Consider the following 17,859-nt stretch of genomic DNA (forward strand, 5'->3'; position numbering starts at 1 on the left):
CACACAACACACACAGGACTTGAAAGATACAACATTACTGTCATAATGTTTCTAAGGACGAATTAGATGATAACAGTGAACTCCCATCTTTTATTATTAATGCCCCAATTTTGACGAACTTTTTCTATATATTCTGGGTGGGAGAGAAATCTCGGCATATACCTCTCACTATCAGTTCCTACTTCAAAAACAAGTTGCTGCACGTGCCTGAGCCTTCTTCTAGTAACCCCTTCATATAGCTGGGGGGCAAAAAGCAGTCAGGTTTGCCCCCAGGACACAGAGACACAAAGAGCAATGGAGTTCGTAGTTCATCCTAGCAGCACGCAGCAAACTGTTTTGCAGCAGGATCTTGGCAGTGTGGCCTGATGCTCAGCATCTAGAATACTCTGTGTCCTGCTTCTTCCAAACCTGGCCTGCCAGCTTTCCCTCCAATATCCTTTTCACATAGGCCCTTTGTGCTTGGAGTCAGATTCTGTTGTTTGCAACCAAGAATCAAGTTGAGGGAGAAGACAAGAGATCTGATGTCAGAGGATATTCCCGCACTTCCTGAAATTGATCTACAGCAGAATTTAATTACAAATAGATGCTAAAGAAAAAATAATCAAGATGTTCCCTAATATCTTTTATAGAACAAAAGTGAAGAAATTAAGAAATTTACTTCCGGATCCAGGCAAATCCTTAATCTATTCTGGAGGAAATTATTACCATTAAGTAAATTCAAAAATATGCCACCCAGCCTGTTGACTGTTAGCACATCCACTGATTTATAAAGAGAAAGTCGCCAGATTAACATCAAACCCAGACTGCAATTCACCCTTTATGGAAAAATCAAGAAAGAGCTTCTTTTTTCTTCTCCTGTTGCCTCACTGTGGTGTTGATGGTGTATTTGTGAGCTTTCAGAGCCTTATACAGCTACCTCTGTTCCATTGGAAACGTCACATTACACTCTTAACTCACTTCTGGACAACTCTCTGAGCCTAAATCTTTTATCATAGCTTAACAAAACTCACAATAGTCTTTGAAGATGAAGTGCGGTCCTGAAACTTTATGTCATGTATAACTGTTTCTTGTACTTACAAAAAAAAATAAGAAAGAAGGAGTGAGGGAGGGAGGGCCAAAGGGAGGAAGAGAGGAAGAAAGAGAGAAAGAAAGAGAGGAAGGAAGGGAGGGAGGAAGGAAGGAAAAGAAATTTGTTGAAACAGTCCTTCAAGAAGATATAGTCGGGCTTCCCTGGTGGCGCAGTGGTTGAGAATCTGCCTGCCAATGTAGGGGACACGGGTTCGAGCCCTGGTCTGGGAAGATCCCACATGCCGCGGAGCAACTAGGCCCGTGAGCCACAACTACTGAGCCTGCGCGTCTGGAGCCTGTGCTCCGCAACAAGAGAGGCCGCGATAGTGAGAGGCCCGCGCACCGCGATGAAGAGTGGTCCCCGCTTGCCGCAACTAGAGAAAGCCCTCGCACAGAAACGAAGACCCAACACAGCCAAAAATAAATAAATAAATTAAAAAAAAAAAGAAGACATAGTCACTGAAATTCTGTATTGCTACAAAGGCAAAATTAAACCCCTACATGCAGGCTGTAAATATAAACCTATTAACCAAAAGCTCTGAAAAAAAGTATATGGGACTTGGCCAATGAGCTGCGAAGCTATGTTTTAGGTTGGTTCCTTAGAAGCAGAGCCTGAATTGGAGATGCTGACACAGGCAAGAAGTCAAAGTGAGAGATACAAAAAGAGAGAGTCCTGGCTTCTGTCTTCCACAAGGCCACCTCCACTCTGGGCACCCCCAGCAATTTATGTAAATCAAGAAATCTTCCCCCCCCTCTTTTTTTTTCTTAAACTAGCTTGCTTTAGCTTGGTCTGGATCTTCTTTGGGGATGATGATTCTTATAACATCCTACTATTGTATAAGCAAACTTCGCTTATTTCTCTTTCTCTCTGACTATTCCAATTCACATCTCAGAAAAAAAAAATAGCGCCCATTAGATAGAACTTAATCCTAAATTTGCCCACTGCTAGCTGTGTAAGCCTGGAGCGGTCACTTCCATTTTAAGGAGTCACATGGAAAGTCATTTGTGGACAGATAGCCACCTCCCTACTAGAGGCTCAGAGAGGAAGACAAGACCCTATTCCTTGTCATAGTTACAGGACAAGGATTAGAGAAATCACAGAATGTCTTGTAAACTCTTATCTCCAAAATGCTCTATGTGAATATATCCACTTCTCCACTCCAACCTCAGCTGTCATCGTCCCTCACTTGGAGAACTTCAACACCTTCTATCTGGTCTCCCTGCTCCCACTCTGGCCTTTCTGCAATCCAGTCTTCACACAACTTTGAGAAGGATCTTTTAAAAATGTAAATCCAATAATGTCACTCCCCTGATTCAAGTCTTCCAGTGTTCTCTTAAAATCATATCAAAACTCCTCTGCATGGCCTCACACAATCTGGCCCCCAACACGGTCTCTGACCTCAATTCATGGCACTCTACTCTCTCCCTGCTCATCTCACTTCAGCCACACTGGACTTCTTTCTATCCCTTGAGCCCACCTTGAGGTGAGGGCCTTTGCTGTTCCCTCTGCTTAGAATGCTCTTCCTGGAGATCATTCATACCTGGTTCTTTCTTTCCACTCAGATCTCAGCTTAAATGTTACCTCTCATTTAAGAGGCACCTTTCTCTCAAGACCCCATCTACAAAAGTTTCCCAGGCTCCCTCTATCACATCACATTGCTTTATTTTCTCAACAGTATTTATCACAATCTGACTTTCATCTAATTTAGTGATTGACTTTCTCCTTCCACTAGAATGCATGTTCCCTGAGAGCAGGAAACTAGTCTGCCTATTTAACTACTATATTTCCAGCACCTAGAACTGTGCCTAACACATAGTAGTTACTCAATAAACAATCACTGAATGCATGAATGGATAAATTCTGAATGGTCCCCAGCTTTTTTCCTATATTCAAAATTGACAATGGCAAATAATGTTGCTGTTTTGAGTCACAACCTCAAGTTTCTCCAGGGAATCATTCAGTAAACAACACATTCCTTGAGGACAAGGACCATGCCATTGTTCTGTCAGGTTGTAGCACAGTGCCTCGCACACAACTGATATTCAATAAAGTGTCACTTAAATGAATTAACACATCATGGCTCCTGCCCCTGACATTGTCAAGATAATTTCCTGTTATTTTACTGTTTATTTACATTGATTTAGTAGAACTCCTTGATACCTAACTTAGTAGTGTCATATAACTTTAAAAATAAAAGATACCTCTAATTAAATTTAGTATTGTTCCACATAAACCAAGGACTAGAATTAGCAACACTCCAATTCAACCAATATAAGGGAAATTAAATTTTTCTAATAGAAAGAACAACTCAAGATGAATTGGGCTACGTTGAGTCACCATGACTTGGAGAAAAGAGCTTGGCCATTGATTCCCAGTTTGACTGCTTACATTGAGTGTTACCTTGAATGAATCACTCAACCTCTTTTAGCTTTGGTTTCTTCGTTATCTGTATATTGGAACCTCATAGGGTTATTGTAAGAAATAAAGAAAATTATTTGTGAGAAAGAGCCCAGAACATGAATGTAAGACCTGAAACCATAAAACTCCTAGAGGAAAACATAGGTGGTAAGCTCTTTGACATAGGTCTTCGTGATGATTTTTTGAATCTGACACCCAAAGCAAAAATAAACAAGTGGGACTACATCAAATTAAAAAGTTCTTCACAGCAAAGGAAACCATCAACAAAATGAAAAGGCAACCTACTGAATGGAAAAAAAAATTGTAATTCATATATCTGATAAGGGACTAATATTCAAAATATATAAAGAACTCATACAACTAAATAGCAAATAAACAATCATTTAAAAATGGGCAGAGGATCTGAATAGACATTTTTCCAAAGAAGACATACAGATGGCCAAAAAGCACATGAAAAGATGCTCGACATCACTAATCATCAGAAAAATGCAAACCAATGTTACAATGAGATATTACCTCACATCTCTTAGAATGGCTATTATCAAAAAGATAAGAATTAACAAGAGCTAGTGAGGATGTGAAGAAAAGGAGATCCTTGTGCACTGTTGGTGGGAATGTTAATTGGTGCAACCACTGTGGAAAATGGTATGGAGGTTCTTCAAAAAGTTAAAAATAGAGCTACCATACAATCCAGCAATTCCACTTCTGGGTAGTTATCGAAGAAAACAAAAACAATAACTTGGAAAGATATATGCACCCTCATGTTCACTGCGGTATTATTTACACTAGCCAAGATACAGAAACAAAGTGCCCACGGATGGATGAACGAATAAAGAAGATACACCCACACACACAATAGAGTATTACTCAGTTACTCAGCCATGAAAAAAGAATAAAACTTGCCAATCGTGACAAAATGCATGGGCTTCCAAGGCATTATGCCAAGTGAAGTAAGTCAGAGAGAGACAAATATCGTATGTTCTCACTTATATGTAGAATCTAAAAAAATAACAACAACCAAGCTCAGAGACAGAGAGAACAGATGGGTGGTTAACAGAGGTGAGGGTGGGGGTGAGAGAAATGGGTCAAAAGGTAAAAAGAAAAAAATTAATAATAATAATAGAAGAATATGTTAGAGGGTGAGAATTTACTGTGTGCCTAATGTTGTTTCCAGATCCTCAAAAATAAATAAATAGATAGATAAATAAATAAATAAATTTTAAAAATAGAAGAAAAAAAGAAATGATACACAGTAGTATTTTATATTGTGTATATTGTATTATACAATACAATATATAGTATTTATATTTATATTTTATATAATATATTAAAAACACTTAAAATGAATATACTAGATTCATTTGTGTCAACATGGATAAATCACAAAACATCACTGCTAATTGAAAAAAGGCAAACTGCAGAATAATATGTATAATATGACACCATTTTGTCATATACACACAAACAATACTAAAACAGTGTTCTGGAAAATCATAATAGTGGTTACCTCTGGAAACTGAGGAGAAGAAGTATCTGTCACAAGTTGGAAGTGGGATAATGAAGCTAACATTTATTAAGTGCTTATTAGTGTGATATGATGTTTAAGTGTTTTACATATATTATTACATTTGATCATAAAAGAAAGAGAGAGAGAGAGAGAAAGAAAGGAAAAGAAAGAAAGAAGGAAAGAAAGAGCCTAGCACAATGCTTGCCTCTAAGGAAATTTTTTGTGCCCCTTAAAAAGCAATAAATTTCCTATAAGTAAAGGTATTCAAACAAAGCTTGGACAATTTCAGCAAGAATATTCTAGAAAGAGATCAAACAAAACATTTGTTTTACTAAATGACCTTTTATAAACCAAGAGATTTTATAAGGTCAACCTTCTTATTTTACAAACATACAACAGAAGTACAGACAAGCAATACAACTTGTGCAAGATGAAATACAAATTCTTATTTCTAATTTTCAAGGCAATCTATCAACGCACTCCGCCCTCCCTCATCCCTCAGTCCCTATTTGACTCATAATATTTCTTGACTTTCTCAAGCATACTTCAACAAAAACAGATTTGCTTACCATTCCCAGCACATCTGGCTCAATTTTTCCCTCTGTGCTTCTGCACTGACTCTCACTCCCACTGCCAATTCTATACCAAGCCATGTCCCTCCTTCTTTCAAAGCAACACTTAAGGAAAAAAAGTTTATCCTTATTAATGTCTCTACATCTCCATCTGACCTCAGTACTCAAGGGCTCTGGCGCCTCATTTTTCTAATTCATAAGGCAACCTGAGTGATCTTCTTAATACACAAAACAGAACAAATCACTCCCTTACTCAAAGCTAGTTGTTTTCCATCATACTTGAGATAAAAATCTATAAACTCCCAAACAAAAATGACAAGGTTCTACATGGTTTGGCCCTGTCTACCTCCCTAGCTTCACCTTAAAGTCACCGCCCGTTTTACTCACTCAAATGTACCCATCTGGCCCTCTTTAAGTTACCCTAATGCTTCCAGCTCTTTCCTACACTGATGGCTTCACAAGCTGCTCTTTCTTCCTCAAGTAACATCTTTCAAGATTCACCATAAGTGACATTTTCTTAGGGAAGCCCTCCTTAACCACCCCTGCATCCAACAATGCATCAGGAGAAGGTCCTCTTTGACACTTTCCCAAAGCACCTTTTTCTTGCCTTCATAACACACCCATTGTTTTAATGATGTATGTAAGGGAATGTCAGAAGCTGCCCCCCTCTTCTCTGTTCAAGTGGGCAGAGCAAGCCACATTGGAGCAGATGTTACAGAAGTAAGAAACATTTACTTTGATAAATGTAGAATGAGTAGATTTACACAGTGGAAACTTCTGTGGTACAACAAAGGAAAATCCATGCAACACACCTGGTATAAAGTGCTGATCACTTGGGAAGAGGTAGACCATCATATTTTCTGGATAAAAGAGGCTGAGAAATCTAACCTCCTCTCTCAATATCTGAAGCCAAGAAACTTAAAGCACAGTAACTTTGGCTACATTCAGTAGAGAGAAAAGACATGGAAAGCCTTAAAAGAAAATTTACTGGAGAGAAAGACAAACTTGTGAGGGGATGATCTGAGTACAACCCAGAGCCTAAGGACCCAAGAGCGAGGGCTGGTTCCAGGCAGTATGTGGCCTGAGGTCAGCTACTCTCTGGGTCTTTACCCTCTAGCACAGTGGTTGCGCTCCAGGGAATTGCTGGTGAGCTTCAGGGCTGAAGTTATGGGTGTGAATTAAGGTGCTCTCTAATGATTGCGCCCAAGCACGGACCCACTACAGCCTGGACGGACACGTGCTCCATCAGGGCCTCACAGCCGCAGTGGACCAGCACTGCCCTTCAGCCCAGACAAGGCCAACCTGCAAAAGCTGTACCACGTGGCAGTGAAAGCAACCAGGGTAATGACCCATCAGACTGGTCACATTTGTTTATTGGAAGGATTGTTTATTCACTGTCGGTCTACCTTAGTGGATTGAAAGCTTCATGGAAGAAGCTAACATGTCCGTTTGGCTCACTCTCAGGGCTACCAAGTACAGCACAGATGGCACCCTGCTCCACAAGGACTGTCATTCACATAGAACATGATGTGAAGAGTGCCCCCTAGAGGCACGTAACCGTTCAGCACCTACAACCGTACGCGTCAGCCCTGGTCACCACCGTATCACCAGAGTGGCAGGCACGTAGCAAGCAGTAAATATTCACAGAATAATTGTGTAACAGAATGCATGATCTAGTCTGTCCATTTGCATACATTTCTATGATTTTTCTTAAGAAGTCTTTGGGTATGTTCCCCCACATATTTAATATAGTATGTCCAAAAGGCACGATTTTATTTATTTCGAGCCACAGGAAGTCAGAACCGGAAGGAAGGTTAGAGTGATAACTGTTTTATCTTACTGATGAGGAAAGGGAAAACCAGAAAGATACAGTGACTTTTATCCTGTGGTAAAAAAGCCAAGACGAGAACCCTGGGCTCTTGCCTTCCAGCACCTTATTCTATGGCCCTCACCTGCTTCTTCAATCACTTTCTCTTTTTTTTTTTTTTAACATCTTTATTGGAGTATAATTGCTTTACAATGGTGTGTTAGTTTCTGCTGTATGACAAAGTGAATCAGCTATACGTATACATATATCCCCATATCTCCTCCCTCTTGCGTCTCCTTCCCTCCCACCCTCCCTATCCCACCCCTCTAGGTGGCCACAAAGCACCGAGGTGATCCCTGTGCTATGCGGCTGCTTCCCACTAGCTATCTATTTTACATTTAGTAGTGTGTATATGTCAATGCCACTCTCTCACTTCGTCCCAGCTTACCCTTCCCCCTCCCTGTGTCCTCAAGTCCATTCTCTACATCTGCGTCTTTATTCCTGTCCTGCCCATAGGTTCTTCAGAACCATTTTTTGCTTAGATTCCATACATATGTGTTAGCATACGGTATTTGTTTTTCTCTTTCTGACTTACTTCACTCTGTATGACAGACTCTAGGTCCATGCAGCTCTATTTACAATAGCCAGGACATGGAAGCAACCACTTTCTCTTGCTCTTCTTACGAAACACAGGCAGAGGTCACTTAATCACTAACTGCTGTTTGTGCCTTTGACTGCTGAGGCACTAGTCTATTTGGGGAAATACAGACGTGTGTGCTCTACTTGACCCAAACAAGGTGGTTGGTAGCAGGATGATATCAGGGAAATTTCATACATCAAGACCACAATGAAAGCTCCACTCTACTGTCTGGTGAATTTTTCAAGACGTGTCATATCTTTCAGAATCTCTCTTTCAGCATTAACAACATACTCCTTTTTCCAAATTTTCATGAATTTCACCAACAGCAGCATATTCTCAACCACAGAAAATGACACATTGAGTATTCAGAAAGAGGGACAGAAAAATCAAATTTACTTTTAGGAAATAAAAGATTAGTAAAAAGTATATTTTTAAAATTATACTTTATTTTTATTAGATCAATAATTGCTTAAAATAAATAGGCTTCCAGCTCCAATTTGGCCTTCTGTCTTTATATTATCAAGATTTATAAAAATAGTAATGCTATTTGGTGTAGAATTTATCCTATACTTATATTACATGACTCTTACCTTAATTAGTATCTAATTTCCTTATTTGTAACAGAATTAAAGTGTGAAAAATCAAGCCTCCTCTTCTGTCTCTGCCACCATCTTTCATTTTTAGATTTACAGTCCTCAAACACCTATCATAAAAATCAGTATGGTAAAATAATATATAGATTTTGAATAAATGACAAGATCAGCCACTGAAATGTCCTCCTTATAAATGTTGCCCAAGAGAATTCTGGGAATCTTCAAGGAATTTTCCACATAGATATCTTGTAATTCTTTCTTAGATTAATTCCTCTAAAATATAGTTTTGTTGCAGTTATAAATTTTTTCAGTTGTTTATTGATAGTAGAAATAAGTGTTATTAATTGTTGTGAGTTATAGAACACCATGGTTAGTGTCTAGGCTCTAGATCCACACCATCTGCAGTTTCACCCCTTGCTCTGTGACCTTGGGCAAGGTATTTAATCTCAGCTTTGTGCCTTTGTTACTTTATCTGTATAATGGGGATAATAATAACACTTATAGAGCTGTGCAAATTAAATGAATTAACATATTTAAATTATAAAACTGGTTTATAATAAAAAAAAAAAAAAAAAAAAAGAGAGAATTCTGGGAGGGCCACTGGATGGGAAAATTACACTTTGTGCTACTTGCAGATTGCAAATAATGTTAATGTCTTGTCAGGACCTGGTCTAACTGTGAGGCAGTTTACAGCTCTGTGTTTCTCATGCTTTGGTCTGATTTAAGGCTTGTGTGAACTCAGTTCTGGGCTGTGAGTCAGCGATGGAGATTTTGTGCAGTCCCAACACTCCTGATCACCTGTGAAGAGATGAGGACAGCCAAGGCACAGGATCTATCCTTAAGACGTCTGCAGAATAATTCGACCTAGGACAGCAACTAGATGCATAATTAATTTGACTCATTTACATGAGGACAGGTCTGAGCACGCCACATCCCTGACTGGAAAGACGAGAGACACATTCTAGACAGAGGCCTTCAGAGCACGAGGTAGTAGGCACTCCTCCAGGTTCAAGGGAAGCGTGAGATGGGATCCAGCATGTTTTAGATTTAGAGGGTTACCTGGCAGCTGTGTGGGGGAAAGCATTCCAGAGCTGAGAGAATGCAGAAGAGTGATGGCGACAGGGGGAGAAGAGGGGGAATGAATTACAGTACCTTGTAAAACTTTATGCACCATTTTTCTTATTTTATTTTTTTCTGAAAAGTTACATTCTCCACCACATTTCCCCACCAGTTAACTATAACTAATCAAGCTGTGAAACATCACTTGTCTCTTTTCTCCAGTTTCCTGGGGGGAAGGTCTATCTGAAGACAAGAAGTCAACATTATCATCCAGTAAAACATCATAGTAGTATTCCTAATATGGAAGAAATATTCCCTATTATTTTCACATACATTTATTTTGGTTTTCATTACAATCCTGTGAAATAGGCCGAGTAGGTGTTTTTACTCTTACTTTACAAAAAAAAGGAAAATAGTTCCCAAAGATATCAAGTAAACTGTCTAAGGTCACAAAATGAATTATGTATGTCACTGGGACCAGACCCTGTCTTTTGATTTATGTGCTCAGATATTCAGTTAGTAAGATCCTCTAGAGAGGATCAAGCAAGGCTCCTCTAACAAAGTGACTGCTAACTTGGGAACTTAACCAGTCCACGATGGGTGACTGCTTGGCAGCAATAGCTGAATGATTGAGGGGTGAAGTGTAAAGTGGGAAAATGGAGACAAAAGTGTTCTGAGTAAAGGGAACAGATTCACCATTCCATAGTGCTACTTGCGTGTGCGTGTGTCCCTCTCATGAAAAAAGTCACACGCTGTTCAACTGTCATTTCTATGTAAGAATGAATTACTGTGTTTACTATAAAATGTTGACATATACTCAAGAGACAAGATATAAGAGGAATCCCCAAAATTAGGTTCCTTCTTTGGTTACCTTCATTAATCTATGAAAGCTGGAATTTTCTAGGGAAAAGGGGGACTTGAGAGGCCATCTAATAATCCTCAAGAAGCATGGTAGGAGTTGAAATACAAACTTCTTACTTACCTCTATGATAAAGAATTGAGGGGAAAAGGGGGATTCGGAATGCGACATGCTACAGTTGTAGATCTTAAGCGTTGCAAGGCAAGAATGAGATGCATGTGGAACCCTGGTGGATTATAAAAATGTTACCCATATGTGAGGAGTTTGAGGGAGGACTTCCCTCCCTGCTTCCCCACACTGTAAGGCAAGGACTAAAAACTGAAACATGACACCCAGTACCCCTCACTACTACCTCTCAGCTCTCCCAGACGAATCATCAATCATCCTCTGTTACAAATGCCTGTAGTGCATATTCCTGAGTGTTATTCCCAGAAAACTGATCCTATGGCAACTTTCATAATTGAGTCATTGACCTTCACAGCTTTTTCAAAAGAGAAAGGCCAATGAGTCACAATTATGCTACAACTCTAGACCATCTGAATTTCTTCAAATATGATGGCTTAAGAATTTGTTTAATTCTTGGCTCTCTCTGACAAACTCAAAATTTAAAAAATCTACATTTGTAAGCCCTGATTTATGCCATTAATTTTCAAGTTATATTTGCTTCTGGATATATCATTTAGATAATCTGCCATCTCCAGACGCATGGTGTCCAAAAACCCTAGAAGCCCCCATTCCTATAAAAAAACAATTGACCAAGCAGTCTCCTTCCCAAATTTCTCATTCTGGATCATTAAACCATGATTCTCCCAAATCTCATAATTCTCCTGAGCATAACAAATGGAAAAAGACCTTAGATATCTATTAGCCCTACTTTTGCACTTTACAGATAAGAGGATACATAACTTGCCCAGTAGTACTATTAGGACTAGAATTCCTGGCCTTTATCTAAGCTAAACAAACAGATCAATGACAACAAAAACTTAAAAATAAACTCAGAGTCAGATATCTTGAATTAGAAATCTGGTTCTAATATTCTTTATACTTGAGTTCTTCATCTGAATGATGTAGAAAATAGTGGCAATCTCACAGCATGCAGTTAAATGAGGTAATATATGTGAAAATATTTACCGCAAAGAATAGGACACAGTAGATGTGTAAGAAATGTTTGGTGAATCAATCACTCCTTAAATTGACAATTTCTAACAGCATTAGTTCTCTCTTACCTTTCTTTCCCTGACTTATCTCTTCCCATGGTATCTACCCTTAGAGCCTAACCCACCTGCAGAAGCAAGTTGTAACTGATCTCACGTTCCCGTTTTCCAGTCCAAATCTATCCATACACTACAGCCCTGCCAATGTTTTTGAAAACTCATTCCCCTATTCAAAACCCCAAAATAGAGGTTCCATGGACTACTGGCAAAAGAACACGGTCCTCATCCTGTGTTCATCCTAACTATCTCAATCCGGCCACAGGAACCTTTTCAAACCATTCCTCTCGTGGTTCCAGTGTGCACCCTCTGTGCTCATGGGATGGGTCCACAGACACAGACATTCTCAGCCATCAGGTCAAGCTATGCCATCCCAGTTCTTCCTGGAAGCCTACTCTGGCAAATTCAGAGAGACTTTCTTCCCAGAGCCAAAGGCACTATTAATTACATCCAATCTTGTATTGTTCTCTAAGTGTTTCACTCATAAATGTGGGAATTCTACTTCTCTGAACAGATTATAACGCTTTGACCAGTTGTTAATAAGTCTACTTAATACCCCTTCCACGGTGCTTAAAATGTATTGTAGTAAACTCCAAAAAAACTAAAATAAAGTCTGAGTAATCTCAATTCTTATAAAAACAAATTATAGAAGTTTTTTCCTATAATGTTGATTCACATGTTTAATCATTTTCCCTGAAGCAACACCCTGAACATGGCAGAAATTAATAGGCAGAGAAAATTAGCAATTTAATAATACTTTTTAATACTATAAAATAGCATTAGTTCTGTAAAATAACGTATTGCATCTATTTATCACATGAAGTATATTTAAGACAAATTTCCTTTGTCAAAATATACCCTTAAATTAAAAGAAAAATTACATCTATATTGCAAAATATCTCCTTGAATCAAAGCATCCCTGTTGGCATCTGTGGATGTTGAGCAGGGAATTTGCTGGTTCAAGATTAAAGGCAAAAGTTTCTAAGATTGCTTTTATCCAGTTCCAAAGTTGTAGACAAGAAACTCTGTTCCTCATACCTCTCTTTTCACAATGTTGATAGTTAGCTTTATATCTACAATTTTTAAGACAGCTACAGTATTAGCCACGTTCTACCTGTTTGAGGAGTACCAGGTGTACAAAAGTATAAAATGTAGTCATGGCTTCCTCTGAACAACAGCTTCAGGTTATTCCTGCTTCTGAAAACTCGGCTATCATGTCAAACAACTGGACTATTTGGTGAGTGTAGTTCATAAAAAAATGTAATGATAATAATAAGTCAAACAGATTGCATTGCTGAGTCAACTGTCTGATTCCAACAGAATTTGATGCCTCACATAAATATCGACTAAGAACTGTAGTTCATCTGCCAACGGTGACATCATTTCCCACTGTAGTCTCACTTAATTTCACATTTTCTATTGTACTTTGTAAAGTTTCTGGGAAAAAAAGGTAAAAAAGCTTTTGTTTGCACCATAGATAAACCCTCAATTTAAGTATTTGCGTAGCAGGAACTTGTAGCAGTTGGGATGTTTGCTTATTATAGTATCTCTACTCTGCTAAGTTTTTCAGCAATGACAACTGAATATTATTATAGTCATGATAGTTTTCCAAGATAAGATATACTCAGGGTCCTTTTAAGTAAGGAGTTTGGATAATTAGATTAGTATCCTATGCCCAATTCAGAGAAAGCTAATAGGGAATCTATATTTTATAGTTAGGAAAAAAGTATAAAAGACAATCTCTCACTTCAACATTAATACACTGAAAATTCAATTCACTAAATTCTAGTGTTTTCATTCTTTCCCTAACCTATTAAGAAAGCAGTTTTGCCAGTTTCTTTCCTTTGAAATAATTCCAACTTTGTACTGTAGATCTTTCTGAAGATAGGTGGAGATTTAATTTCAATGGTGCACAAAACAGAAGATAGAATAATTTCCTTTAGTTTAAAAAATACCTATTTTGGAAACCACGAATTTCTTCTCTTTGATATGATGACATGTTGAATTTATTTTAAGTTTAATGTTTTCATGAGAACTGAATGCATAAAGTGTCTGATAAAATGCAGCAAACCAACAAATATTTTAATTGCAGCTATTAATTGAAATTAAATAAGATGAATTCCAAATACAGTCTTTCTTAAGAGAGTGAGTTTGGCCATCCTAGATTGCAATTTTCAGAACTGATCTAAAGTCTTCCTAAGGCTGCTATGCTCATCATATTAGGATCAAAGTTTTGAAATAAAAACCACACTACATAGTTTCTCTTCTACTTAAAAAAAAAAATCAACAACTATAAGTCTGGTTAACTGTATGAGTAAGCATTTTATTTGCATGATTTACCTTTTTTCTTGGATATATAGAGTACAGATATAAAGAGTGTGATAGAACAAACTCAGATATGTCGGACTCAAATGACTGTTGTGAAAAATTCAAATACTCTGTTTGCCTTTAAAGTTATGTTAATTATCAACTTTAGCAAAGTGCTTATTATTTAGAACTTTTTTTCCTTCTATTTGGTCACCTACACACCACAGAAGTAAATATGTCTAAAATTGGTGCTGGCTTTGATAAGTCATGGTGATGACATCAGCCTAAGTTCTAGCTCCCAGAATGCAGAACTGAGACCTTACAGCGATTTGTGGGCTATGAGGTTCCAACATAACTCTCCTTGTCACCACCTATTACTGATTGGGAGACAAGACTCCTGCTCTAAATATACTATACCAGTTAAATACAGGTATTTTGTAATATCTTTGTTGTCAAATGCAGGGGAGGGTGAGGGGGAAAAGGAACTACAGTTCTCTTATAAAATACCAGGGATTTAAAACTATACATGGTGCACAACAATGTTAATGTACTTAATACCATTTAACTGTACACTTAAAAGTGATTAAAATGGCAAATTTCATGTTATGTGTATTTTATCACAATTAAAAAAAGAAAACTACGGGATTTCCCTGGCGGTCCAGTGGTTAAGACTCCATGGTCTCAATGCAGGGGGCACGGGTTCCATCCCTGGTGGGGGGAAGTAAGACCTTGGGTGCTGCTGGGCCCGTCCAAAAAATTTAAGAAACAGAAGACAAGAAAAGAAAACAAAAATAAAAAATATACGTGGGTGGGTTCTGAAAACCGTGCCATGGGATTCAGGAGTTTTTCACAACTGTCTAATAAATTTCCAGGTCCAATATATCATGTTATAACCCTGTCACAGTGACCAGATCGCTCTTTCAGGAACATCTACTAAGCCAGGCTGCTTGGGGCCTAAAAAAGCAACCATTCATCAGGAATTAGTAAACAGCACTTATACAAAATGTCTAGCTAAAAGTATCCCAGAGGAAAACATGGAAAGTACGAATGTAAGAGAGAGCGTTAGACTAGGAGCGTGTGGAAACTCACTTGCTCCCGAGCTGTGGCCCTCGTGGGGAGCCGGGAAGTGCACAAACCTCTACTTCCTATCCCAGGATTGGCCTTGCCATCAGCCCTGCGCGGTAGCCACAAGGACAAGCAAAGGCCGGTCAGGGGGAGTTACCAGGTCTCAGGGCCCACTGGCTGACTGTCGGTTCAAGCATTTCCTAGAGGGAGACGGTGCAGCACAATTCGAAAGGGCTGAGGCTGCCCGAGCGGCAGGATGCTTCTTCACTCTCCTGCCTCCCTTCAGGAGTGAGCCTGTAAGCAACGTGAGCGCCGGCTGCTCCGGGAGGGCAAGCAGTGGCTCAGAGACTGCAAGACAGCTGTGCCTGTCTGCAGTGGGTCGCAGGTAAAGTACTTCTGCAGGCTGAAAATCGACTCAGCGTGCGAGAGGTATTTGAAATAGGAGAAAACCCAGAGCACCGAGCTACCGTTGTCATCGCCATCCTGCTCCCAATGCACCCGGGAGAAACCTCTATTTCTGCACAAGCACTGAAATGATACCTGGGTATCCTCTTACTCTCTCCAGTTAGAACGTGAGCAGCCTTGTGGTCTCCATGCGTGTACAACCAGAGCCTAATGCGATGCCTGGCACTTGGAAGGTGCTCAGCAAGTAAGTGAGGAGCTCAGCTCTGAAGCCGCGACCAAGATGGCACAGGCAGAGCCCTCTCCAAAGTTCTGTGCTTGCAAACACATCCCCGCAGGTGCTGCCATTTCCAAAAGTCTCCATTGCCCGCCGGCGCGCACGCTCCCACCCCGAACTCCCCACGCCCTGGGACTACCTACCAGCAACGGCGACCAGCAGACCGACAGCACGCACATGATCCCCATGAGCTGGATAGCCGTCTCGGTCGTGATCCGGCCCCACTGGGCGCTGGACTGAGACGCCGTGGCCTTGGCCCGGCAGCGGGACACTAGGGCCTTAATGGTGGCCAAGTTGCAGGCGAAGGTGACGGCCAGCGCTGACAGCCCCAGGAAAGCAAAGGAGGAAGCGAAGAAAATGTTGCCCCAGTTGTGCGAAGGGCTAGTCCCGTTGCCCCCTGCCCCGGTGCTAATGAAGCACCACGTCCCGGGCCACTGGATGGTGTACTGACCCACGCCCAGCACCGGCAACAGGGCGAAGGCGAGCACCGCCAGCCACACGCCGAGCAGCACGGCGCGGGTGGCGCTCGTCTTCATGTGGCTCGAGTACCAGTGCGGCGCCCGGGTGGCCAGCGCCCGCTCGACGGCCATGGCGCTGGCGATGAAGAGCGAGGAGAGCCCGAAGACGGTCATGGTCAGTCCGAAGAAGGTGCACAGCCTCCCCGACGGGTCGAGCTGCTCCCAGCGCTGGTGGGACAGGTACAGGACGATGACCACCGGGCTGGTGAGCAGCTGCCCGACCAGGTCGGTGAGCGCCAGCCAGCCGATGCATAGCAGGAACGACTTCTTGCGCTTGCTCTCCCGGCGCCGGTAGCTCTGCGACACGAGCAGCATGGCCAACGCGTTGCCCACGAAGCCAGTGATCAGCATGGTCATCGGGAAGGCTACGGACACCGAGCCGCAATCCTCGCCGGGCCCCGCGGGACGCGTGAGGTTGCTCCGCGCCTCAGCGGAGCGCTCGGGCGCCCAGATGCCGGGGTAGGAGTGGTTGAGGCGCGTGCAGAAAGGGGCACTCGCGTGGCCCCGGGTCTCCTTCATACTGTCTTCGAGGTGAGGAAGGAACGGAGCCCTGAGAGCAGCGACGAGAGCCGGCAGACCGGACGCGGGAGGCGGCGGCTGTCGGTGGCGACCGGGGCTGGGGCTGGGGCCGCGGCGGAGCTGCCCTCCATGATGCGGGGCTCGGCCGCCGCCTCACTTCGCCACTTCGGCGGCGGCGGCGGGGCTTTCAGGCGACACAGGCAGCCGCGCCGTCGGCTCAGGGAAGCGTCCGGCTCCCAGGCGTGCGGAGGTGCCCGGCCGGTTCTATAAGCCCGAGGGGGGCGGGGCGCCCCTGGGTGTCGGCCAAAGTGCTGTGGGAGGGGGTGCGGCAGAAACTGAGCGCCTCTCTCGGCTGCTGCGCGACCAATGCCTTGGCCGCCTGGGCTCGGCAAAACCCCCGGAGGACTCCTCTCGAAATGTTCCAACTCCTTCCTGGCCGGAGCGGACGCCCAGCCAGGCCGCCGTGCCCGGCTCCGCGCCTCCTCCGGTTCTCTGCCAGAGGAGCGTCCGTGGGCGGCGGGGGCTACAGTGTCTCCCGGGTCTACCCCACCTCAGCCAAGTTGCCAAGGCGGACCTGAGCGCCGGCCCTCCTCCTTCTCCATCCACAGACGCTCGTGCAAGGAACAGGTCTTCCTCCTGAAGCTCTTTTGTAACGCTGGCAAGTGTCATTCACCTGACGCTGCGCAATCTAAGCGGACCACTCTCCCGTTGCATAGGTGAGCCCGAACATTTTTCCCTTTCTGCTTCGGAACTCTAGCATGATCATGAGCGGGCCAAGTTGCTCTGTCCCCAGGGGCGCACTGAAACTATAAAATAGTGCCTCGAGATTTAAGGGGATAGGTACAGGAGAACAAAATAAAATCAGACGGTCGAATTCAAAAATAAAGAAATCCCAACTACCAACCTACCCCCATCCCCCGCCTAAATTCTTCCCCTTCATTAAAAAAAAAAAAAGTTAGCTAGGGCAAAAGTGGCTAGAGGCAGGTGGCAGCCACTCACTACCTCACTCTTTTTCACTATCTCAGTGCATCTGAGA

The 17,859-nt window shown here is 42.0% G+C and overlaps 1 protein-coding gene across 2 annotated transcripts in view; it reads right to left on the reverse strand.

Annotated features, from left to right (window-relative positions):
* Window positions 1–17,859, reverse strand: part of PTGER3 (prostaglandin E receptor 3) — an 84,827-nt gene extending 66,968 nt beyond the window's left edge. The window contains exon 1 of one of the 2 annotated variants that reach the window (XM_059924387.1): window positions 15,930–17,832. In XM_059924387.1, coding sequence (XP_059780370.1) covers window positions 15,930–16,823 — 894 coding nt within the window. In that variant the 5' untranslated portion in view covers window positions 16,824–17,832. Of the gene's footprint in view, window positions 1–15,929 lie in introns of both variants that reach the window. The other variant, XM_059924391.1, reaches the window with a different exon arrangement.

Source organism: Balaenoptera ricei, chromosome 1, assembly GCF_028023285.1.
Source record: "Balaenoptera ricei isolate mBalRic1 chromosome 1, mBalRic1.hap2, whole genome shotgun sequence".
NCBI lineage: Eukaryota > Metazoa > Chordata > Mammalia > Artiodactyla > Balaenopteridae > Balaenoptera > Balaenoptera ricei.